General features: G+C 61.1%; 2 protein-coding genes across 4 annotated transcripts in view; one reads left to right on the top strand and one right to left on the bottom strand.

Annotated features, from left to right (window-relative positions):
* The window catches only part of Brd3 (bromodomain containing 3), a 26,566-nt gene extending 9,625 nt beyond the window's left edge, over positions 1–16,941 (top strand). For 2 of the 3 annotated variants that reach the window (XM_047524226.1, XM_047524227.1), the window contains exons 2-12: positions 1,166–1,497; positions 2,405–2,542; positions 3,410–3,557; positions 4,143–4,357; positions 6,129–6,500; positions 8,252–8,380; positions 10,482–10,673; positions 11,783–12,018; positions 14,350–14,642; positions 15,011–15,136; positions 15,992–16,941. In XM_047524226.1, the coding sequence (XP_047380182.1) occupies positions 1,285–1,497; positions 2,405–2,542; positions 3,410–3,557; positions 4,143–4,357; positions 6,129–6,500; positions 8,252–8,380; positions 10,482–10,673; positions 11,783–12,018; positions 14,350–14,642; positions 15,011–15,136; positions 15,992–16,107 (2,178 nt within the window). In that variant the 5' untranslated portion in view covers positions 1,166–1,284 and the 3' untranslated portion in view covers positions 16,108–16,941. Of the gene's footprint in view, positions 1–1,028; positions 1,047–1,165; positions 1,498–2,404; positions 2,543–3,409; positions 3,558–4,142; positions 4,358–6,128; positions 6,501–8,251; positions 8,381–10,481; positions 10,674–11,782; positions 12,019–14,349; positions 14,643–15,010; positions 15,137–15,991 lie in introns of those variants that run through there. The other variant, XM_047524228.1, reaches the window with a different exon arrangement.
* Brd3os (BRD3 opposite strand) lies at positions 16,938–22,140 on the bottom strand. Its single transcript, XM_047524229.1, has one exon. The coding sequence runs from the start codon at positions 21,375–21,377 to the stop codon at positions 21,123–21,125; it is 255 nt and encodes an 84-aa protein (XP_047380185.1). The 5' UTR covers positions 21,378–22,140; the 3' UTR covers positions 16,938–21,122.

Below are 22,140 nucleotides of genomic sequence, written 5' to 3'. Positions count from 1 at the left end.
GTGCCCAGTTGACCAGATGCAGGACCTTGAGGTGCCCCGGAATGGGCCCTGGGGAGCTGCTGTGCAGCACAGCCTTGAGGGCAGGGGCCGGGAGGGTGAGGTGGGGCTGGGCTAGGTGGGGAGGGGGCAGACTTGCTGAGAGTAGGTGCTGGCAAGTCCTCGGCAGCCAGCCTTCTGGGGACAGAGCCCTGGCTTGTGGCCCTTGCCACCTGTGGTGCACATACGCCCACTGTGGCATTGGAGGGGTGGCAGGGTGGCAGCCAGCTCCCGGCCCACCTGGCCCTGGGGTGGCTTTCCAGTGGCGTCTGGCAGGAGCGCATGTGACCCTGACACTGAACACGGGCATTACCTGGGGAGCCCCACGCAGGGCGAGGGCGGGTTGAAGTGCAGACCCTGACCTAAAGTGAAGCAGGGCTGTGGCACGCAGGTGGTGCTGCCCGGCTCCCGCCTTGGGAGAGCCAGGCCGGGGTGCCGGCGTGCCGCTGCACAGGCTCTTGCCGTCACGGGGGTCTGCCGAGCTGCCAGGGCCTCAGCTCCGACGTGGCCAGCATTCAGCAGCTCCAGCCAGCCCTGGTGAAGTCTCCTGGAGCCACTTGTTGGCCCTGGCATGCAGAGGCGGGGTTGGAGCCGCCTCTATCACCGTCCTGATTGGCCGAGGGCCAGTCCGGGTCACAGCCACCCGCCGTCACAGACCGGAACCGTTCTGGTTACGATAGAAATCTCACTGCCCATGCCTGTGGTGGGCACGTGTCGGTCACTGCTGGTTCCGCCCACCCTGGCTCTGTTGGGTCTGCTTGCAGTTCTCTGTCCACGGATTGCCCTTCCAACCTTGCCACAGCCAAGAGAGTGCAGGGTCTGGGGGAAGCAAATCAACCGCCAGCAAGTGGGTGGTTTGGTGGCAGTGAGGCAAGAGTGGCCACGTCCTCCGCACACCTGCCTTTAGCCGTGCCCCACCCTTGCGCTGGAGACTTGTGCCATCTGACCCCACCGTCCGGCACTCTCCTCCGCCAGCTTGACAGACAGCGGTGGGAGAGGCCCTCTGACAGGTGACAGCACGTCTGGGCAGGGGAAGACCATGGCCTTGCTGGGGCCAGGTGGTGTCCTCACGGAGGTGGGAGGGGTTGGGACTCTGGGGTGATAGGTCTCTGTCCTTGGTCGTCTGCAGGTGTTGCCTGGTTGGGCCTAGAAATGGGATGCCGAGCCTCCTCAGGGAGCACAGACGGTGCAGGGGCCTCCCGGAGCAGCGGCCGTGACGGCCAGTGAGCGCGAGCGAGCTGCTGGAGGATGTCCACCACCACTGCGGCCGCCCCCGCGGGGATCCCGGCGGCCCCGGGCCCTGCGAACCCGCCCCCGCCGGAGGTCTCCAACCCCAGCAAGCCTGGCCGCAAGACCAACCAGCTGCAGTACATGCAGAACGTGGTGGTGAAGACGCTCTGGAAGCACCAGTTTGCCTGGCCCTTCTACCAGCCCGTGGATGCGATCAAGCTCAACCTGCCTGTGCGTAGCCCCTGCGCCCCGGGCCCCTCCCACCCCGGGCCCCTCCCCTGGAGACTGCCCGCGCTGTGGCACAGGTGGCGCTAAGCCAGGGCAGCCTGTGCCTCAGGAAGCCCATAACCCAGAGGTTGACAACCTGTGGGCAGCGGACCCCAGGTGTGGGCAGTGAGAAGCCCCACCTCCTGGAGGGGCGGAGAAGGCAGGCCCAGGTAGATGGGGCTCCTGAGCAGCTCTGTGCAGCTGAGGCCTGACTGGGCCGCTTGTGTGTCCTGCCACCGTCCTCAGACACCAGCCGCGCACTGAGGCCTGGATTCCAGGGATGGTGCCCCTGGTACAGGCTCAGTATTGATCTAGACCAAAGAGAGGAACCCTAAGAGTTGCGAGGTGAAGCCCCTGGCCTGTACTTGGTGGTCTGCATTCCAGCCCAGCTTGACCCCGGCCACCCGTGGGTTTAGAATACCTAGAAAGGGCCAGGTGCCGGGGCCACACCTACAACCCCAGAAGTTCAGGAGGCAGAGGCAGGAGGATCCCAATTTCAAAACCTGCCTCAGCAACGTAGTGACGCCCTAAGCAACTTCGCAAGGCCATGTCTATACATAAAATATAGAAAGGACTGGGGATGTGGCTCAGTGGTAGAGCACCCCTGGTTCAATCCCTGGTGCCAAAAAAAAACAAAAAAAAGATGACGTGGATGGGCTTGGCCCCTTCTCTAGCACACAGATCAGCTCAGGGTCTGCAGCAGCTCCGCAGCCTCCTGGCAGGAGTTTGGGACTCCAGACCAGTGCTCACCAGACCTTAGGTGGCCCAGGCTCCAGCTGGAGGACTCATTGAGACCCCTTGGTGCACTTGGGAAGTGGGAAAATAATATTGTAGAATCTCCTGGTGATATCTCTGAAAATCTCTTTTCTAGGATTATCATAAAATAATAAAAAACCCAATGGATATGGGGACTATTAAGAAGAGACTAGAAAACAATTATTATTGGAGTGCAAGTGAATGTATGCAGGACTTCAACACCATGTTTACAAACTGTTACATTTACAACAAGGTAAGAAGACACCAGCATGGCCAGACGCTGGTGGGCCCAGGAAGGCCTGGTCCCCGGCTGGCCGTGGCTGGGGTGGCCCCCCAGATCAGGGGACCTGGAGGCTCTCAGGCTCAGGGCAGAGCACACTCTGGGCTTGGCCCTGCTCCCTGTCCTGGTCCACACTTCCTCATGGTGCTGGCTTGGCCACAGCCTTGACAGCCTCACCTGGGCCTCGAAATCTCATCCCCAGAAGTCCTCGTGCAGAGTCTGGAGCTGACCTGCCTGGACAGTAGAGGACACTTCTGAGCAGAGCTACCTGCAGGTGGTCTCAGTGAGGGAGCGACTTAGGGAAGTTGCCCAGGATCCTGGTTTTGTGATAGTGACGTGACTTAAGTAGAGATGAAGGAACGCCGGGCTGGGCTGTTCTGGCTCTGGTCCTCACGGGGTGGGATGAAGGCCGGTGTGCTGGGGTGGAGTGCGGGTCCCCAGGCGTGCTGGGCAAGTGCTCGGCCACTGAGACACCCCACGAAGGCTGAGGCTTAGTCATTTATGTTTTTGAGGTGCTGGGGATTGAACCCAGGGCTGCTCTACCTCGGGACTACAACCCCAGCCCTTTTGACTTTTTTATCCTGAGGCAGGTCTAAGTTGTTGAGCCTGGCCTCGAGCTTGCGACCTTCCCGCCTTAGCCTCCCTGAGCCACTGGGGCTGTGGGTGTGCCACCACACCTGGGTGGTTCTAGGAGTGTCCACACTGAGGCTTGTCTTGCCCCCTCCCCACCAGATCTCTTAACAGATTTTACATAAAGGCTTTCTCGAGCCACAGCCCACGTGTTTTTCGCAAGTTCACACTCCTTTCCCAACAAGTGACCCGGGCTCTCTGTGTCTTCAGCCCACAGATGACATAGTGCTAATGGCCCAAGCCTTAGAGAAAATTTTTCTGCAGAAAGTGGCCCAGATGCCCCAAGAGGAAGTTGAGTTATTACCCCCTGCTCCAAAAGGCAAAGGCCGGAAGCCGGCTGCGGGGACCCAGAGTGCAGGTAAAGGGGCGGGGGTGTTCTGCCCATGGCCCACAGGTAGAAGGGCTGGGGTGCCAGGCCTGTGGCCCTCCGGGCCGTCTCCCTGTCCACTGGGCGGGGTGGGTGGGGTGAGCCTGCAGGCACCAGCTTGTGCTAGAGGCGGCTGGCCTGGGGGCAGGAGGGTGTCGACATGGTTGCTGCACAGGTCCCTGTTCCCCTCCTCCAAATCTCGCTCTGCTGCTACTTGGTGACCTGAGCGTCACCGTCACCGGTGTTGCTCCCTGTTGGAGAGCGTGGTGGTGGAGAAGCATGAGGCAGGTTGTGGAGGAGGCGAGCTGGTTCTCAGCGCCAGGCCATGGGGCGTCTCTCGGTCTCCTCCCCCAGCCTCCTCTGGCCTCTGACCAGTGGGGCCATCCAGCGAGTACTAGGCCAAGGTGCGCCAGCCAGCTTCTGCCCCTAGCTGCAGAGCGGGGGGCGGTCTTGGCCAGGACGGCGTCTTCTCTCACAGTTGACCCCGGTCTACTCGGACTGTAGGGGACGGTCCCAGCTGCTTCTGGAAATAGAGCAAAAGCCCTCTGTGCTGAGCTTTCTGTCCTTGTCTTGAAGGTACGCAGCAAGTGGCGGCCGTGTCCTCAGTCTCCCCAGCGACCCCCTTCCAGAACGTGCCCCCCACTGTCTCCCAGACGCCCGTCATTGCTGCCACCCCCGTACCAACCATCACTGCAAACGTCACATCAGTCCCTGTTCCCCCGGCTGCTGCACCACCTCCTCCCTCGACACCCATCGTCCCCGTGGTCCCTCCCACGCCGCCTGTTGTCAAGGTGAGCATCTCAGGGCCTGAGGTGGCCATTGTGAAGTGGCTGGGGCGGACCTGCCGGGCTCCTGCAGTGGGCAGGTCCAGGGAGGGAGGGAGCTCTGCGCCTCCCAGGGCTGCTGGCTATTTGGAGGTGTTCTCTCTGCACAGATGAGGAGACCGAGGCTCAGGGGCTGGAGGTCACACTGCTGGTGGGGGCGGGCTAGACTCGGACCCCAGCTTCTCTGGCCTGGCAGCCCTGGCCTCACAGCCCACTGGTCAAGGCGGGGAAGGTGTGGGAGAGCAGTGGGGGGCAGGCCCTCCCCTGCTTATGCCTGGGGAGAGCAGTGGCCAGTGAGTGGCACCGCCGGGCGTTGAGGACCTCCGTCCACCCCGCTTGCTGGGAGCTCTGCCGTGGGCGCCGCCCCGTCCTGGCTCGGCCTGGCTCTCCCGCAGGACGCGGCTCACGAGGCCTGTGCAGCCACTGACACGTGTTGTCTTCTTCGATTTGATCCTCACAGCTACCCTCTGGGGCAGACAGTAGTCCCCCCTCTTACAGATGAGGAAGCGGGCGTCAGGGTTTAATGGCTCTCCCAAGGTAAAACGCCACCTCCGTCGCTTTCCCCTCCCTGTGGCCTTCACTGCCTGCACTTGCGGGTGGTGCCTGGCCAGGCCACTGCCCATGGCGCGGGGCTGTTTTGGAGCATGTCCCGTTTGCCAGAGCCACATGAGCCTGCCTTCCCTCCCCCGGGCCCTCTGGGGCACGCGCTTTGTGCTTGGCATCCCGTGGTGCCTGTTAAGTGTCTGTGGGAGCCGGCTCGTGCCCCTGTCAGCCTGAGGGCAGCAGCTTAGTCGGGGCAGTAATGTGGGCGGCTCTGAGCAGCAGACCCTGGGCAGCTGGCAGCCCAGCTGGGGAGCCATGGTTCCTGTTGGCTTCTCTTTCCGCCCAAGCTGAGATGACAGACCCACCCAGCTGGTCTCGGGAGCACGCCGAGTCCTGGCCCCTGACTCACGGGTGATGCCCAAGGGCCCTCCACCCCTGCAGGCTGTGGGAGAGACCCACACACCCAGGCTGCCTGGGTATCAGCTGCTCACTGGACAGAGGCCCTGTGTCTGTCTGCTACCCACTGGCTCTGCTCTAGGCCCAGCCACACAGCACTCTGGAGCATCACGCTCCTGGCCTAGAACAGCCTGTGGTGGCTGCCCATGCCTCTGGACTGTCCAGACGGGCCCACCCCTACAGCCCCTGGAGTCCCTTGGCCTCAAACCTGCTGTGGCTGCTTCACATCCCCTGGTCGGGCTGCCCCCACCTGTCTAGCCCAGAATGCTCCTGCTGCCTCCCCTCTTCCTGCACCACTGTGTCTGTCCTTGAAGCACCAGCTCGGGGTCCCCATCTGGCACTTTTGTTGTCTTTAAAAGCAGGGAGTCCCACCATTTCTGCAGCCCCTGGTGCCAGGCCTGGGCTGAGGTGTGCCTCATGTGTTGGGTGGGTGGCGTGTGACTCCTCACGCCGCCCGGAGTGGTAGTGAGTGAGCCCACCTGGATGGCGGGGCTTTTGGGGCTCAGGGAGAGAGGTGTGGCCCTCACGTCTGGCGAGGGCAGGCTTCAGAGTCCCAGCCTCACCACTGCCAGCTGTGTGACCATGGCCAGCAGCCCGGCCCCTCTGAGCCTCGGTGTCCTCAGTAGGGAGGACGCAGCGAGACTGCATGAGGTCTGCGCTCCAGAAGCGTGTGCCTTGAGACGCGTGCCCACCACCAGGGCCTTGTTCTTGGTGTTCACTGGTCGTTTTACTCTCGCAGAAAAAGGGTGTGAAGCGGAAAGCAGACACGACCACGCCCACCACGTCGGCCATCACCGCCAGCCGCAGCGAGTCGCCCCCGCCACTGTCCGACCCCAAGCAGGCCAAGGTGGTCGCCCGGCGTGAGAGCGGGGGCCGTCCCATCAAGCCACCCAAGAAGGACCTGGAGGACGGTGAGGTGCCCCAGCACGCGGGCAAGAAGGGCAAGCTGTCGGAGCAGCTGCGGCACTGCGACAGCATCCTCCGGGAGATGCTGTCCAAGAAGCACGCCGCCTACGCCTGGCCCTTCTACAAGCCGGTGGACGCCGAGGCGCTGGAGCTGCATGACTACCACGATATCATCAAGCACCCCATGGACCTCAGCACCGTCAAGGTGGGCCGGCGTGGGGCCACCACGGGCAGGCACGCACCGAGACCAAGTGCCCACGCTCCCGTCCCCACACAGGCCCCCTCGGCGTGCCTCTCCCGGGCTCGCCCGGCGGGTCTCAGCAGAACGCGCTCCAGTGAGCCGTTGTGCAGAAGGCGGGTGAGGTCTGGGCTGGGCGAGCTCCCACCCAGCACCCTGCCCTCCTGGGGCGACTGGCCCCTTGCAGTTGGGCAGGCATGGCCTGCCTCTTGGGCCCTGGAAAGATGCCCACACAGGGGGAGCTGGGCATGTCCACTGATGGTGTTGGGTCTGCAAAGGCTGGTCCAGCCCTCTGCCTCCGTCCCCAGTACCGACAGCCCAGGGCAGATCTGGCGAACACCGTCCGCCCTCGTTGGCTGTGGACGTCAGGCTGAGGGGCCTGTGCTCCCTGCACGTGACGCTGAGGGCAGAGCCTCGGCCGAAGGTGCCAGGAGCCCCTTCTCGCCTGCGGCTGGGTCCCTGTGTCTTCATGCGCAGTGGCAGTTCTGGAGTGTGGCCCGGAGTCCGGCCTGTGGACCACGCGCGTTCAGAGGGCCGATTTACCCTTTCAGAATAAAACCACTTTGCAAGCTGGGTTCACTGAGGTCACAGCGTGCTTGTCTGGGCCTCCTGGCCCTCGTGCCTGGTGGAAGCAGGGTGTTCCTAGGCGGTGCTCGTGCACGGCTGAGCCCAGCCTCGCCACCGCGGCCGCCTCTGTGGCAAGCAGGCCCACGTGGAAAGGAGCCCAGGCTCTTAAGCTGTGAACGGAGGAGACGCGCCCCCTCCATAGGCCCGCGAGGCAGGGCTTCGGGCGCACTTGTCCAGGCTCTGCTGGAGTGGACACGAACTTCCCTGGGGTCGGAAGCTTCTCTGCTTTCCCCACATTTGCAGCGCAGGTGGCCCTCTGTAGAGGGGGCTGCTGTCTGCTGACGGCCCCTGGGGTTGGTGCCCAGCCACTCCATCTCGTTGGCACTGAACCAACCGCCTCCTTGACCACCCTTGTCTGCCTTCCCTCAAGGCCCCTGAGTCCTGGCCTCTTGTAGCTGTCCCGGGCTGGGGCACTCAGTCCCTCAGGAGTGCTGGATCCTCCACTGACCTTGACTGTCCATGTGCCCTCAGCGGCCGCCTTGGGATGTCCCCTGGTGGCCGCACTCCTGGCTTCCCCTGCCCAGCTCTGGGCCCTCCGGACCTCAGCCACAGTGGAGCTGTGGCCTGGCTTTGTAACTTGGCTTCGTGGCTCCAGGCTGGCTGCACGCTCCCAGCAAGAGTCAGGAGCTGCCTCTGGCCTGAGATGCCGTGTTTCCTGTAGCCACAGCTTGGGTGATGGTCGCCAGATCCTCATGGGAACGACGTGATGTTTCATTCTGTAGCTGAGCAGGCTCCCTGTGGTTGGCAGGGCGGGGCTTTTCACCAGGACACTTGCTCCCTAGGGTCCCCGACACAAGAACCTTCTGTGTAGGACGCTGACTGCTGCGTGGGATTGGGAACTCTGGACGAGGGAGGGTGGGTGGTGGCCGTAGGCAGTGGGGTTCCTGGCCGAGCCCTTCTTTCTTCCAGCCAAGGACTCTTATCTCCACCTTCCACTGGCCCTTCTAAACAATCACGTTGCCTCCTGTCCCCTGCCTGTGGGCCCCCACACCTGAAGTTCCAGGGAAGTGGAGTGTCCTGGCAGGGTCTGCCTGGGAACACATTGGTCACTAGGCCCTGCCCACTTATGTCCTCTTGCTTGTATGTTACAGAGGAAGATGGACAGCCGGGAGTACCCCGATGCACAGGGTTTCGCTGCTGACATCCGGTTAATGTTCTCCAATTGTTATAAGTACAATCCGCCAGACCATGAGGTGGTGGCCATGGCCAGGAAGCTCCAGGTAACCTGAGGCTGGGCACAGGTGCAGTTAGAGCTGAGTTTGGCCTGTGGGTATCCAGACCCCAGGTACAGGGTGGGCATGCAGGAGGGACACAGGTGTCTCAGAGACACCAACTAGGGAGGGGTACCTCATTCACAACCCATTCTCCATGGTGGTGGCTTGAGCCAAGCTTAGGACCCGGTGTCCAGATGCTGTGGTGGACAGGCTGGTCTCTGCCTCCAGGAACCATGAGCTGATGGGAACGTGGCCATTGAGCAGGCAGTGCCTTGTGCCCACCTGCAGTGCTCTGCATGGTATGGTTGCAGGAGGGTCTGTGTCTCCAGGGCTGGTTGGGGTGCAACTTCCTGTACCTGAGGCTCGACTCTGTGAGGCCGGGGCCGCCTTAGCTGACCTCACTGTGGAGCCTCTGCTGGCTGACAGCAGCACAAACTTGGAGCTGTAGGCCACCTTCAGGGAGTGGGGGGCCTTGGCCTCGCCCTGAGGCCTGGCAGTCTGTGTTCCTGGGGCCGGTGTGCCAGAATCTGCCCTGATTTACCTCCTGGAGTCGACTGCAGGCTTTTATAAAGAGCAGTCCCAATTACGTGCGGGTGGACCTGTGACCGTGAAGCCCTTTATGCATAATCATAATGTAGCAGTAAGAATATGAAAAAAATAAAGAACAGTCCCCGTGTCTTAAAGGTCATGTGATCAACAGTCCTTTTGGTGGAAAAAAAGCGAGAACCATGGGTATCATTCGTATAGAACTTCCTGAGAGTTGTTCTCACTTCCTGGCTTAGGCCTGTCCTGGGGTCCCTGTGATGTAGCTCATGGGGTCATCCTGGGCTGTGCAGGACTGAAAGGCTGGCTGGTGAGCTCTTCTGCCTGGGCCCTGCTGTGCAGCAGGCCTGGGTGAGGCCCTTCCCCACCCGGTGGCTGTGCCTGCTGGAGCCCAGGGCAGAGCGGCCCCAGAGGTCCCTGCAGACCCAGTCCTAGCTGAGCCCTTGCTCTCCGTGCGTGGACCCCAAGGCTCTGCCTGACACGGTGCCTCTTGCCAGGGAAGCTACTGTGCTGTAGCGGGTCATGCTTCTGGTCTGCAGGCTGCGGCTCTGACCCTGTTCCCTGAGAAGCTGGCTGTCAGCAGCACGGCCACAGAGACCGAGGGGTCTTCACTATTGGCACCTGCTTAGTGGTCGCTGGGGTTAGTTGTAAAATCAGGCCAGGGTTTGGAGCCCCAGTGCCTTCAACAAGGTTGCCCGCCGGGAATGGCCTCGGGTGGTTGTCTTCCTAGGTCAGGGCTTGGAGGGCCAGCCTACGTCTGGGGACAACTTCTCCCCACGAGGAAGATCTCTTGGAGGCAGAACTCAGAGTGGGCGGTTGTGGAAGCTGGCCCAGCTTAGTGGTGGGGCCATCGTGTGAGCCAGTACAGGCAGTGTCCGCACAGCAGAGGACTTTCTCTCATGTCCTTGTCACTGTGGGACACCAACCTGGGCTGCCCCTGCATGGTGACCTTCACTTATAGGGACTTGGCGGGCCTAGGTCCTCCTGTGGGAGCTAGTGAGGAGCTTTCCAAAGCCCCCCTTTTCTTTTGCAGTACTGGGGGTGGACCCAGGCCTGGCACATGCTAGGCAAGCACTGTACCACTGAGCCACAGCCTGGCCCTCAGCCAAGTTTGAAAGGACAAGACTCACTCTTGAGCCAAGTTTTGGAGCTAATTGTCGGGAGACAGGCCCTGTGCTGACACCGAGGGAAGAGGTCCGGAGGCTGGGGGGCCCTCAGGGTTCGAGGAAGGCACTCTTCCTGTTCCTCGGCGGCCAGCCAGGGGGCCTGGGGGCTGCAGGACACCACATCTGCCACAGGCTTGCAGACGTAACTGAGGGAGCTGGGTGCCAGGCTCTGGAAGCCTGGCTCTGTGCCCCTGCTCCCAGGCCTGCATTCGGAAACTGCCTGGGCCGGGAGGGCAGCGAGCCGGGGGCTCACGCAGCACCCCGGGCAGGCCGGCCCAGGCCCCCATCCCGAGCAGCCCAGTAGCTGTGGGTGCTGCTCGGGGGCCTCCGGAACAGTGGCCGTGGCGGGGGCTGCCCCTGGGTGCCAGGTCCTCAGAGTGGCCCCTGTTCTTCCCCAGGACGTGTTTGAGATGAGGTTTGCCAAGATGCCAGACGAGCCTGTGGAGGCACCAGCGCTGCCCACCCCCACAGCCCCTGTGGTCAGCAAGGGCACGGAGAGCAGCCGCAGCAGCGAGGAGAGCTCTTCTGACTCGGGCAGCTCGGATTCGGAGGAGGAGCGAGCCACGAGGCTGGCCGAGCTCCAGGAGCAGGTGAGGTCCGCCCTGTGCCCTTTGGGCTCAGGCCTGTCACTAGGATCTGCTGCAGCCATGGCTCTCCCTTCCGCCTGTGTGCGTCTGTCAGCGCGGCCTGGTGGGCCCTCACTGGGCTTCGCTGGAAGACTTGTGGGGGAACCAGGCACCCTCCCAGGTGTGCACCGTGCTGTGGACACAGGTGCCCTGGACGTTCTCAGAGACCTGATGGACTTTGGGGTTGGGGGCTCTGGTTCTGAGCAGAAAGGGGCTGCCTGGGGGGCCTGGCAGATCTGCCCTCACCCCTCCCCAGCACAGCCAGCCCTGCGGGGAGTGGGCGCAGCACGAGTCAGGAAGGGGGCTCCAGAGGGAGCACTGGCCACATGCAGGGCTGGTCACCAGAACTGGGCTGGACATTGGGTTGGGACGAAAAGAGGCCATGGGTTGACGAAGTCCCTCTGGTTGCTTGCTGGTGGGGACGGCCATCTGCTCCCTGCAGGGTGTGGCTCTCGGTGCCCCTCTGTCCTGGCTGGGCAACGAGCACACGGCTCCCAGCTCTGCTGGCTGCGGGGCGGGTGCTGGCAAGGGCTGCGGCCCCAGGTCCTGCCCGTTCTGTGCCTGTGGCGCGGTTGCTGTGTGCAGGCACTGTGCCTCCAGAGCCTCCCGCACCTCAGAGACAGCAGTCCGTGGGCATGGTGGCACACACCAGTGACCCCAGCCACTCACGAGGCCGAGGCAGGAGGGCGGTGGTTCTAGGCCAGCCTGGGCAATAGACCCTGCCTCAAAATAGAAGACAGACAAGGAGGGCCGTGGGTGTAGCCCAGTGGCAGGGCACCCTGGACTCAATCCCTAGTGCCACACACACACAGAATGATAATAGTCATCGTATTAGCTGTGGGCCGTCGTGTGTGGCCACCTCTTCTGTGCATACTGTGACCGGCCCCCTGGGGAGTGGGAACTTGTGCTCTATAGGTGAGGAAACAGGTAGAGGTGGAGTGGCCGCCAGCAGCCTCCGGAGTCAGGGCAGATGGTCAGGATTGCTCCCTGCCCTGCCCAGCTGTCCCCGCTGCACAGCTGGGCCTGTGCCCTGGGCCTGCCTGAACCCCACTCAGCTGCCCACTCTCTTCCAGCTGAAGGCTGTGCATGAGCAACTGGCCGCCCTGTCTCAGGCCCCGGTGAATAAACCAAAGAAGAAGAAGGAGAAGAAGGAGAAGGAGAAGAAGAAGAAGGACAAGGACAGGGAGAAGGAGAAGCACAAGGCCAAGCCTGAGGACGAGAGGAAGGCCAAGGGCGCCCCGCCCGCCAAGCAGGCCCCGCAGAAGAAGGCCCCAGCCAAGAAGGCCAGCAGCACCACTGCGGCCAGCAGGTGGGCCCCCATCACGGCTGCCCTGGAGAGCGGGCGGGCGTGGGGCTGAGGCTCAGCTGCATGGAAATGGGTGGAGGTCACAGGGACACGGAGTGCACAGCCAGACCTCTGCTGGGAGAGTCTCTGGCTTGCCTTGATCTCTGTCCATCAAAATACTCGAAGCCTTTTCCTGACCTGGGCCGAGGGTCTTTTCTGGGGGCCTTGTGTGCTGTCTCTGGCCCACTGTAGGCAGGGGTCAGCGTGGTGGGGTGGTGCCTCGGCACCCAGCCTTCTGACTTGGCTCTTGCCATGGTCACCTGGAGGATCGGCAGGGCGGGCAGGATGGTAGGGCAGGATGCTCTCCCTATGGATGAGTGGACAGCCTCTGCTGGGCAGCTTGGTGGCAGAGGCTGGGACAGCAGATGTGTTCCTTTGGGAGATGGGGCAGAACTGGCTGGCTGAAATCGGAAAGAGGTGAGCTGAGGCTGCGAGCTTGGCCTGCCTGAGAGCAGCCAGGGCTGAGCCGGACCCTGACCGTTGTGGGGGCGGGTTCATGGGAGGTGGTCGTGGTGAGCGGCAGCGGGTGGTGTGGCAGTTGGCAGCCGTTTGGAGGCCGAGGGGCAGGCCTTGGTGTGGATGCAGGACTGTGGAGTCCCAGGGTTCGGGCTGTGGCGGCTGGGCGGCCATTGATTGAGGTGGTGAGTGGAAGAGTCGGGGTTTCCGTCCTGTCTCCGCTCTTCCCCTGTCTCCTTCCCTCTCTTCTCATGGAGGGAGATGCAGATACTAGCTTTCTTTATACTGTCTGGGTTTGGTATCAGTATAATGCTGGCCTCAAAAATGGTGGCATATAAAAGCCGGGAAGTCGAGGCATCCCCTCTTCCAGGGCAGCAATAGCAACTTAGTGAGGCCCTGTCTCAAGATTTAAAAAATAATCATAAAAAGGGCTGGGGATGTGGCTCGGTGGTTAAGTGCTCGTGGGTTAAATCCCCAATACCAAAAAAAAAAAAGATGGATTGCAATACTCCGGAGTGATGAGGGACTATTAAGATGTGAGCGTCCTCCTCTCTGTGTTCTGGGGTAGATTTGTAGGACTGGTATAAATTCTTAAATGTTTGGTAGAATTCACCAGCAAAACTGTCTGGACCCGAGGCTTTGATTGTTGGAAAGTCCGTGAGCATGAACTTGGGCCTTTTCATGATCTGGGTTATGGGTTGCTTGAGCTGACCGGGCGGTCTCTTCCCGCCTCTCCACGGCTGTCTGCACACAGGCGTGCGTGGTTTCCTCTGTCGTGCTGCGTCGGCGGGCCGGGAGATGCTGACTCTCCTTTGAACTGTGTTGGGAGAGTCTGGGAGGGGGTGTGTCCGTGCTGCTGACCACACCAGTCTCGGGGCTGCCTGCTTTCCTCCCGAAGCTCGCTCGGGCTTGCTCTTCGCTCTGGCTTTCCTTGCAGACCTGGTCTGCTCCCCTCTGCTGCCTCTCGGCACAGGCGGAGCTCGCCTGGGCGTCACACTGCCCGGCCGCTGGCTGCGGAAGTGCTCTCGGTACGTCCTTCAGTCCAGATTCTGCGGCTCCTCCTCAGGCTTCTTCTCTGGCCAACAGGTCGTCTGGAATCGTCCTGGCAACTTCTGCATGCGTGGCCATCTTTCCAGCTGTGATTGGTTCTTCTTTCTTGTCTGATTCCATCAGGGCTTGGGCGCCTGCTCTGTGATCCTGACACTTTAAGTTAGTGAGGGTTTACTTCACGTGGCCTGTCCTGGGGAGCAGAGGTCCCCCCGAGGACAGTCCCCGAGCTCTAGGCCAGCTCGGGTGCTGGTGGCTGGGCCCGCTCCTTGCCTGGAGGAATGGTCCAGGTCTCTGAGGCGTGTGGGCTCTGCCCTGCCTGTCACGCCAGCCTTGCTCCGGGCCTGAGGCCTGGCCCTCAGCTGCCTCTCGGTCAGCTGACCTTGGTCCCCGAGCACGCCCTCGCTCTGAAGCCGACTTTGTCCGAGGCAGACATGGCCGTCGTCTTCCTCTGCCTTCCCTCATTGCACGTGGGGCAGGCTTGCCCTCGTCCTCCTCCCTGACAGGGGCTGTGCCTGGGCCGCGCACCGTCATGCAGCCGGTGGTGGATCTGGAGGCCCCAGCCCTCTTGTCCCCGCCTGCCACCTTTTGGGTGGTTCAGTAATGGCACCTACTGCGACTGTTGGGTCAGGAGTGCTTGTGGGGTGCTGCGAGGACCAGCCTGCAGCCCAGGGCAACGGTCCTGACCTGACCCTGAAGCAGGACTGGGCCAGCCCAGCCGCTCTGCCCCGGGTGTCATCCAGCCTGTGGTGGCAGGGAACTGGAGGCCATGCTCTCTGTCTTGTGCCTCAGACAGCCGAAGAAGGGCGGCAAGCAGGCGTCCGCGTCCTACGACTCGGAGGAGGAGGAAGAGGGCCTGCCCATGAGCTACGATGAGAAGCGCCAGCTCAGCCTGGACATCAACCGGCTGCCAGGCGAGAAGCTGGGCCGCGTGGTGCACATCATCCAGTCGCGGGAGCCCTCGCTCAGGGACTCCAACCCCGATGAGATCGAGATCGACTTTGAGACTCTGAAACCCACCACCTTGCGGGAGCTGGAGAGATACGTCAAGTCTTGCTTACAGAAGAAGCAGAGGAAGCCCTTCTGTGAGTCACCCGGCGGGGTTGCACCCTCCCCTCTGCCCTCCTCCCTGTCTTCTAGGCCCTTGGGCGGGGCCCTGGGTGGCCTGGCTTCCCACCCTGTGCCCTGAGGGCACCTGGCAGGGGCTGAGCCTCGGCCTGCACTCCCAGCCTGTGCAGCCTCTTCCCCTCGGGAGCGGTAAAAACAAGGCTTTGCACACGGCGAGAGCTCAGAGTGCGGTTCCCTGTTATCTGGTCCTTTCTGCTACTTGGGGTCTGGGCGCAGCTGGGCCCTGGGAATGCGCTGGCCCTGGGGGTCAGGCGGTGGTGCACAGCAGTGGAGGTCTGGGCTACCGCCCCTAGACAGGTCTCAGTGCTCGTCTGTCCCTACACAGCAACAAGCGGGAAGAAGCAGGCGGCCAAATCGAAGGAGGAGCTGGCACAGGAGAAGAAGAAGGAGCTGGAGAAGCGGCTGCAGGATGTCAGCGGGCAACTGAACAGCAAGAAGCCCGCCAAGAAAGGTACCCACACCGTGGCCCTGCACCCACTGTCTGCAGGACAGTGGTCAGGAGGGGCGTGAGCGTCCAGCAGAGCCCACTTGCGGTTGGGTCCGCCACTGAGCTGTGCTGAGATGAGGCCCTTGGCCCCTGAAGCCTCGACTTGTCCAAGTGACTTGTGTGGCCCCAGCCCAGGCCACACGGGTGCTCCAGGTGTGAAGTACGCGTACCAGCCCTGGTCCCAGAGGCCGGGGCAGATGGCCCTGTTGGCAGGGAGGGCCTGGAGTCTGCCTGGGCAGCCTCCCAGGCCTCTGCAATGAGCTCCCTGACCACCCCAGCCAGGCGAAGGCCGGGAGGCTGCCCAGTCTGGTCTCTCTGGTTGGTGCATGTTGAAACTCAGGGTTGGGCGAGCGGGTATTTGATTCCTCACCTCCCTTCTCTGACCTGTAAGGAAGAGCAATGATCTTTTCTCCCCAGACACCTCAGCGGGGTAGGGGGGCGTGGTCAGAGGAACCCAGATCTGTGGCTGGTCAGGCCCGCCTGGACTTGTGCATATGCCCACTGAGAGCCGCAGCCTGGCAGGGCCCCTCTGCCCAGTGTTAGGTCAGGCCAGTGGCCCTGCGCACACCGAGGAAAGCGGCAGAGGCTCTCCAGGCACCGCTGTCCGTCAGCCGGTGGCAGCGACCCACCGAGAGGCTCTCCAGGCACCCTCCCAGGGTCCCCGTTCCTCTTAGCAGGCGGTGTTGCTCTTCTGGAGCACCTAAGTGGTCTCGCCGACCTCCTGAACTCACTTCAGCAGTGTTCGCTAACCACTGGGTCAAGAAGTGGGTGGACGGTGGCCTGGCGGTGTGCAGCATCCCTGCCCTGTGTCTCCCGCAGAGAAGGCCGGCTCCGCGCCCTCCGGGGGACCGTCCCGGCTCAGCAGCAGCAGCTCCTCAGAGTCGGGGAGCAGCAGCTCCAGCGGGTCCAGCTCCGACAGCAGCGACTCCGAGTGAGCGGGCAGGCAGAGAGCAGGCCGGAGGCCGCGCGCCAGGGCCGCCGCGCCAGGCCACACCGACTTTGGTTCCATGGTGTGCAGGTCTTCACTCAGCGTGAGGACCTCTCCAGTCTGCTCCAGTGGGTCAGAGGTCCTTCCTGTGCGTGCGACGGACTCGGAGGCGGCATCAGCCCAGTCTTTCTTCGCCACTCAGTTCAGTTGCTCGGAGACGACAGCCTCAGTTGCTAACCTGGTAACAACCCCTGCGAGGTGGGACCTCGCAGAGCCCCTCTCAGCCCAAGCTGGGCTGTCACTGGAGGGAGACTTCTCAGAGGGACTTTCTCTGACATGGGTACTGTATTGAAAGCTTTGCCGGCATGTGGCGTCTCTGCCATTGGGCTCCAGCCCTCGTGCCTGCTGCGGTCATCTCTGCAGGGGCTGAGGACAGGTGTGCCCACCGGCGAGGCCCAGTGGGTACAGCTCAGAGCAGAGCATCGAGCGGGGTGGGCGTGTGGGGCAGCCCTCGGGTCTGGCCGTGGCGGCAGCAGCTCCAGGACGGAACCCAGCCGCTGTGTGGGCGGCGGACAGGTTTCCAACACTGAAACTTTTACCTCAGCTTAAAAAAAAAAAAAAGAAAAGAAAAAAAACAGAGATACTTTTTTGTAAGGTTCAGTGGTTTTCTATAAAAGTCCAGCCCGTGTGTCCCCACCTGATCAGTGCTGCCCTGGCTGCCCCCGCACACTCTGGAACCACTTCCCTAGTTTATGTATATATAAATACTTTATTTATTAACATCATTGGTCATTTTTTAAAAAAGAAAAAAAAAAAAAGAAAAAGAAAAAAGAAAAAACCGTGAAAGCAGTGCATTAGGAGGGCGGCGGCGAGACGAGGGCCTCGAGACGCGGGCCTCGGCTGCCTCCGCGCTCCCTGCTGCGGGCTGGTGCTCATCACCTCTGCGCTCCTGGGCCGGGTGGCCGTCCTGGTCCTTCTCATGGGTTGCTCCGTGTTTGCTTTTGTTTTGATAAGACTGGAGCCTTCACGAGGTGGACGCTGCTCAGCTACAGCATCCTTAGGTTTCTATGTTGGTTCACGTCTCTCTATTCACTCACGATCTCTTTTAAGACGTTTAAAATCAACTTAGGGAACCCCAGTTCTATAACATAAGCTTTGTAATCTGAGAGAAAAGAAATGTATAGTAAATCAAAGTCTCGATTTTTAACTTTCTATTGTAAAAAGTAATGATATACAGAGTTTAACGCAAGGTTCTGTTTTTTTGGAAGCTGCCTCCCAGCTTGGCCCAGCTCTGCCCAGCCGGGCTCCGAGCACTGTGGCTTTGTCCCTGGCCACCCACATCTCCAGAGGCCACCCTGGAGACCACACAGTGCTACCTGCTCGAGTTTTTAGGCCAGAAAGGGCTGCATCAAGGTGTCCTCACAGACCCCAGACGGGCCCCCGGGGCTGCGGTGGGGGCCGAGGCCGGGCGTCCCTGGCTGGTGTCTGTGGTTCCCACAGGCACGCCTGGGTGAACATAGCACGAGTCGCTAGCACCCCCAGGTGGGTGCTGTTTCAGCCCGGGGTCTCAGATGGAGCCCTCGGCGGGTGCGGGAGTGTGATCAGCTGCCACGATTCCAGTGCTGGCGATTCTGCCACTTGGCTTGTTAAACTTTTAAGTCAGTTTTGTTTATAGTAAAAATATAAATGGATTTTAAAATTCCATTTTTTAAAGTTACCCTTGTTTTTCAAAGGTATTTTCTAAATAGATCTTTAATAGAATATTTAAACTGTGACTTCAAGGAATTAACACAACGAAATTGACAGGTCTTCGCACAGGATCTGAGTGCCGGAAGTGCAGTCCTGGGCGAGGCACCGGCCCCGAGCCCAGGGCCCCTGGGGAGCTGCAGGTGGCAAGCTGTCGCCTGTGAGCCGTCCAGGGAGAGACATCTGGAGTTGGTGCAGCGGCCCGCTGTCCACCGCGCTGGAGGTGTCCACCACCCACCCTTCCTGTGGGGTCCCTGCGGTGGTCATACTGAGCGCGCAGCTCATGGTGCTGTAACTTAAGGCCTTCTGTCCAGACTCAACACTGTTTCTCTTCAGTTTCGGAGGGTCCGCGACGCCCTCAGGCCCTTCATGTGAGGCTGTGGGCGCCTGGCGCCCCATCCTCCTGTGTTGGGGAGACTGCAGTTGCTCCATTAGATTGTCCTGTGCGGAGAGCCGTAGGGCAGCTCTCAGCAGGCTTCCCTGGGAAGGCGCAGGAGGTGCGTGGCCCCGCGGGGGAGCCCTGGAGGCCGGCCCAGGCCCTCCTGCTGGCCCCGCTGGCTCGCTTGCAGACCGTAAGACACGTTTTCTTGTGTTCGTTTGGTTTTGTTCTTTTCAGCGTCACGCCTTTTACTGTCACTGGGAGAGCAGTGCCGCATCGAGCTGTCACCCGCGTACCGCTGTCCCTGATGACGCTAAACACTTGCAGGACGTTTTCCTTTTTATATCTGAAATGTTACTTTTCTGTATGATGTGCATGCAAGTTTACCGTAACTTTTCTTAACTTTTTAGTGCCGTTTCTAGTATATTCCTGTAAATGTCAGTTACTGAAAACGAGTCCGGTGTAAGTAGTTTTAGCTTGTTTATTGCAATGCTGGCCTCAACACCACAGAATAAAAATGGTAGAGAGTACTCTGATGTTTCTGGTAATCATGGACCCTTCTCCTGGGGCATTTGTTTTGTTTTCATAATAAAAAGAAGAAAAAAGTCCAGTGTGCACTGTCCTGTGCTTTCCGTGGTGGCTCCCTCTCAGCCATGTGGTGGGCTCCGAGCTCTTGGCAGAGGTGCCCAGAGCACCCACAGCTCCCGTCCTCACTGTGGAATAGGTACGAGGTTTAAGGAGGGTCACCTGGCCTCCCTGAGAGCTCCCGCCCTTCTCCCAGTACTGTCCTTTCTGGAGTAGGCTGCAGTATGTATGCCTGTGGGTCGGGGAGAACCTGGGGCCCCCAGCAAACCAGGCTTGTGCACTCCCCGCCCTGCCCGTGCCCCCCCCCTACCTTCAGAACCTAGGCACTTCCCTCGCTGGGCCTCCCCTGCACGTGTCCCTTGTGCCTCAGCTACACTGAGGCCATTTCCTGTGGTGCAAGCATCCAGCCCTCTTTCCGAGTCCAGTAGGCCAGACGGAATCTGAGTGCACCAAGGGCAGGTCTGGATGGGGTTGAGGCTGTGCAGGAGGAATGAGGGATCGGGCCGTCCCAGGTCCCAGCACCGCTCTCAAGATGGCCATGAACACTGGTCCCAGATCTTCCTGGGAAGGAGGTGCTCATGCGATGGGTCCCAGCACAGGCCAGAGGGCACGTCCACCCCCACCCAGCTGGTCAGGCAGCACCGTCACTCCTGCCGACACTGATCCTTCCCATTCAGACCAGCCTTCTCTAGCAGAGGACTGGCCTGTCCACTTCGGGCAGATGGCACCTTCCTGCAGCCTAAGCGGCTTAGCGCCAGTTGTCCCATGCATGAGTGGGGGCCTCTTTGTCACCTGCATCCACTGACCCCTCCAGAGACTGGCCCAGTGAGTGCTTATCCTCCCTGTGCTGCATGTGTCCTCAGACCCCATCTCCGTGTAAGTGCCGCGTCCTATGCTGACCTGACCTTGAACTGTCCTTGGGATGGTCTGAGGTGCAGTGAGCAGGTGGCATTCAGGTATTCCAGATAAGTCTAGGCTTGCTTTCTCCCCAAGTGGGAATTAAACTGAAGAACTGAAAACATGTTGACAGAAACTGCCTAGTAGACTTGGCGCAGTGCCCACATGCTGGTCCCCTTGGTAGGTGAGCCCTTGCTGCCTAAGTCTTCCTTTAGCAGATGGGATACTCCACCAGCCCCGAGCATCCCCCTGCAGCACTGTGGCACTGCAGGAAGTCTGACTCTGCAGAAAGGCCAGGGCTGCAGCTGACGTCTGGTGTTTGCAGTGCACCTGCACAGCTGTGTGCAAGGGTGACAAGCTGGACGCTATTGCTGCCCCCCCCCCCAGAATCCCCAGAGGGCCACCTGCCTGGTATCGTAGGCAGGGACACAGGTCCAGTCTGTACAGCTGGGCAGAGGGAGATGCATGTGCAGAAGGACACATTAGAGTGGCCCGAGGGTGGAGACTGGCACCACACTGCCAGGGTCGGCGGTGCTCTGGGGCACTTGAGCTTTGCTCTGTGCCTCTGTCCTGGGGCTTTTAGCAGTCCTCAGGTACCACTAAGAAACTAAAGCCAAGCAAGATCGTGAACACGTTAAAAATAAGAGAGGGAAGGAGAATGCTTAAGGAAGTTTATTTAGCTCTGAGGACAGTCTGACAAAGCATTCCTGACATCTGCACCGCCACACAGCAGAGGGCAAGCCTTTCAAAGTGACTTGAGGAGACTGCCCACAGGGATGGGCACTGTCACTCATGTGCAGTAATGACAAGTCAGACTGCAGGCAGCTGCAGCCTCAGAGTGATGGCGTCATCAGCCACTGCAGCCAGCTTGTGTGAAGCCTAGAATCTGGGAGTGTTAAGGTGTTCAAGGTGTACTTGCCTGTGAGCCAGTGTTTGGGCCAGTGAGGATTGTGCTGGTGGCAGACTCGAAGGGCAGTTGCCACGGAGCTGTTACTAGGCCTACCTCTGCTGTGCCGGCCCCTGGTAACGCGCATGTGGATGGATCTGACTCGTTCTTCACTAGGCAGAAGCTACTCCTCAAGCACCCGTAAGAACTTGAGGGCTGAGGACATAGCTCAGTAGTAGAGCGCTTGCTTATAACATGAGACGCAGGTTCTATTCCCAGCAATGGGAACCAACAAACAAGATCCTTGAAGTAGGGGTTGCAGGGTCAGAACCACGCTTGCCAGACTTTGGAAACAAACAGTGTCTAGCAGTGCCCAGGCTCGGGAGCTCCCTCTGGGTTTCGTGGGTTTATACCACAGCTCAATCTTCATGGTCTTTAAGATCTCCAACAAAAACAAACAGGACAACTGAAAGCAACAGTCCCCTTCCCCTCAAAGCTTGGCGCCTGAGTGCAGGTTTCCACGCTGGAATTACATAATTGTGCAAAACTTGGATTGACCTGTGTCTCTCGAGACCTCAAGCTTGTTTTTGTCTCGGACTAAGATGGCCTCGTTTCCATACTGTGAGTACCACATGCTTCGGCTCCTGCTCAGGTACGTCCTGGGTGGCAAAAATTCCAACTTCTGCTGCTGCTGTTGCCAGATGAGCAAGGAAGTGTCCCGGTACCTGAGGCGGGCGTAGCCTTCCGACAGGGCCTTCTCTGCCAGCGGGACTCGTCCGCTCATCCCAGCCCCGGCTCCTGCGCACCCGGCTGCCCTCGCGTGCGGAGGGCTGCCAGCTGCTCCGCACTGTATCAGTTGACAGCTCTTCTGGCAGCTGGGTTTGAGGATGCCTTGTTCAATTCACTGGGAGGAGTTAGGGATTCGGACTGTTTGCAGGCGACATCCTTAGGAGGGCGGCATGGCGAGGGGATGAGATGTGCCTCTGAGCGTTCCGAAGCCACCCTGAGAGCCATTCGGGGCAGCCGACAGGTCAGCGCTCGCCGGGCGCAGCTGTGTGGCACGGACAGGAACTGGTACCACTCCTGTTCCCTGCCTGGCCAGCTGCGCTCGAAGAGGCACATCCAGCATCCAGCGCAAGCGCGCGGTGCAACCAGGCCCGCGGAGAGGCGGCGTGGCAGGCCGCGCACTGACCTGTCCTGCCGGCCCAGGGCTAGGCCGCCGCGCGCCCTCACGCTGGGCTCCGGACCCCGCGCCGCGCCGCCCCCTCCGTGGCTAGGCTAGGGGCCAGGGGCCGCGGGCGCCGGCTGCACGGCCGCGCATCCAGGCCGGGCGGGCCGGGAGGGCCGGACCCGCGACCACACTCCGAAGCACCGCGGGTCTCTCCGGAGGTGCGGCGGCCTGAGCCAGGGTCGCGGGGGCCGTGGCCGCCGGCGGGCGGGCGGCCAGCGGGACCACCGCGCGGCCCGGCAGGCGCGCGGCCAGGCTGCGCCCCCGACGCCTCGGCGCCTCGCGTGCGCTGGGGCAGCGGCCTGACGCGGGGGCGGGG

The sequence above is a fragment of the Sciurus carolinensis genome, chromosome 14, assembly GCF_902686445.1.
Source record: "Sciurus carolinensis chromosome 14, mSciCar1.2, whole genome shotgun sequence".
In the NCBI taxonomy this organism is placed as follows: domain Eukaryota; kingdom Metazoa; phylum Chordata; class Mammalia; order Rodentia; family Sciuridae; genus Sciurus; species Sciurus carolinensis.
This window is presented reverse-complemented; position numbering and strand designations above follow the sequence as displayed.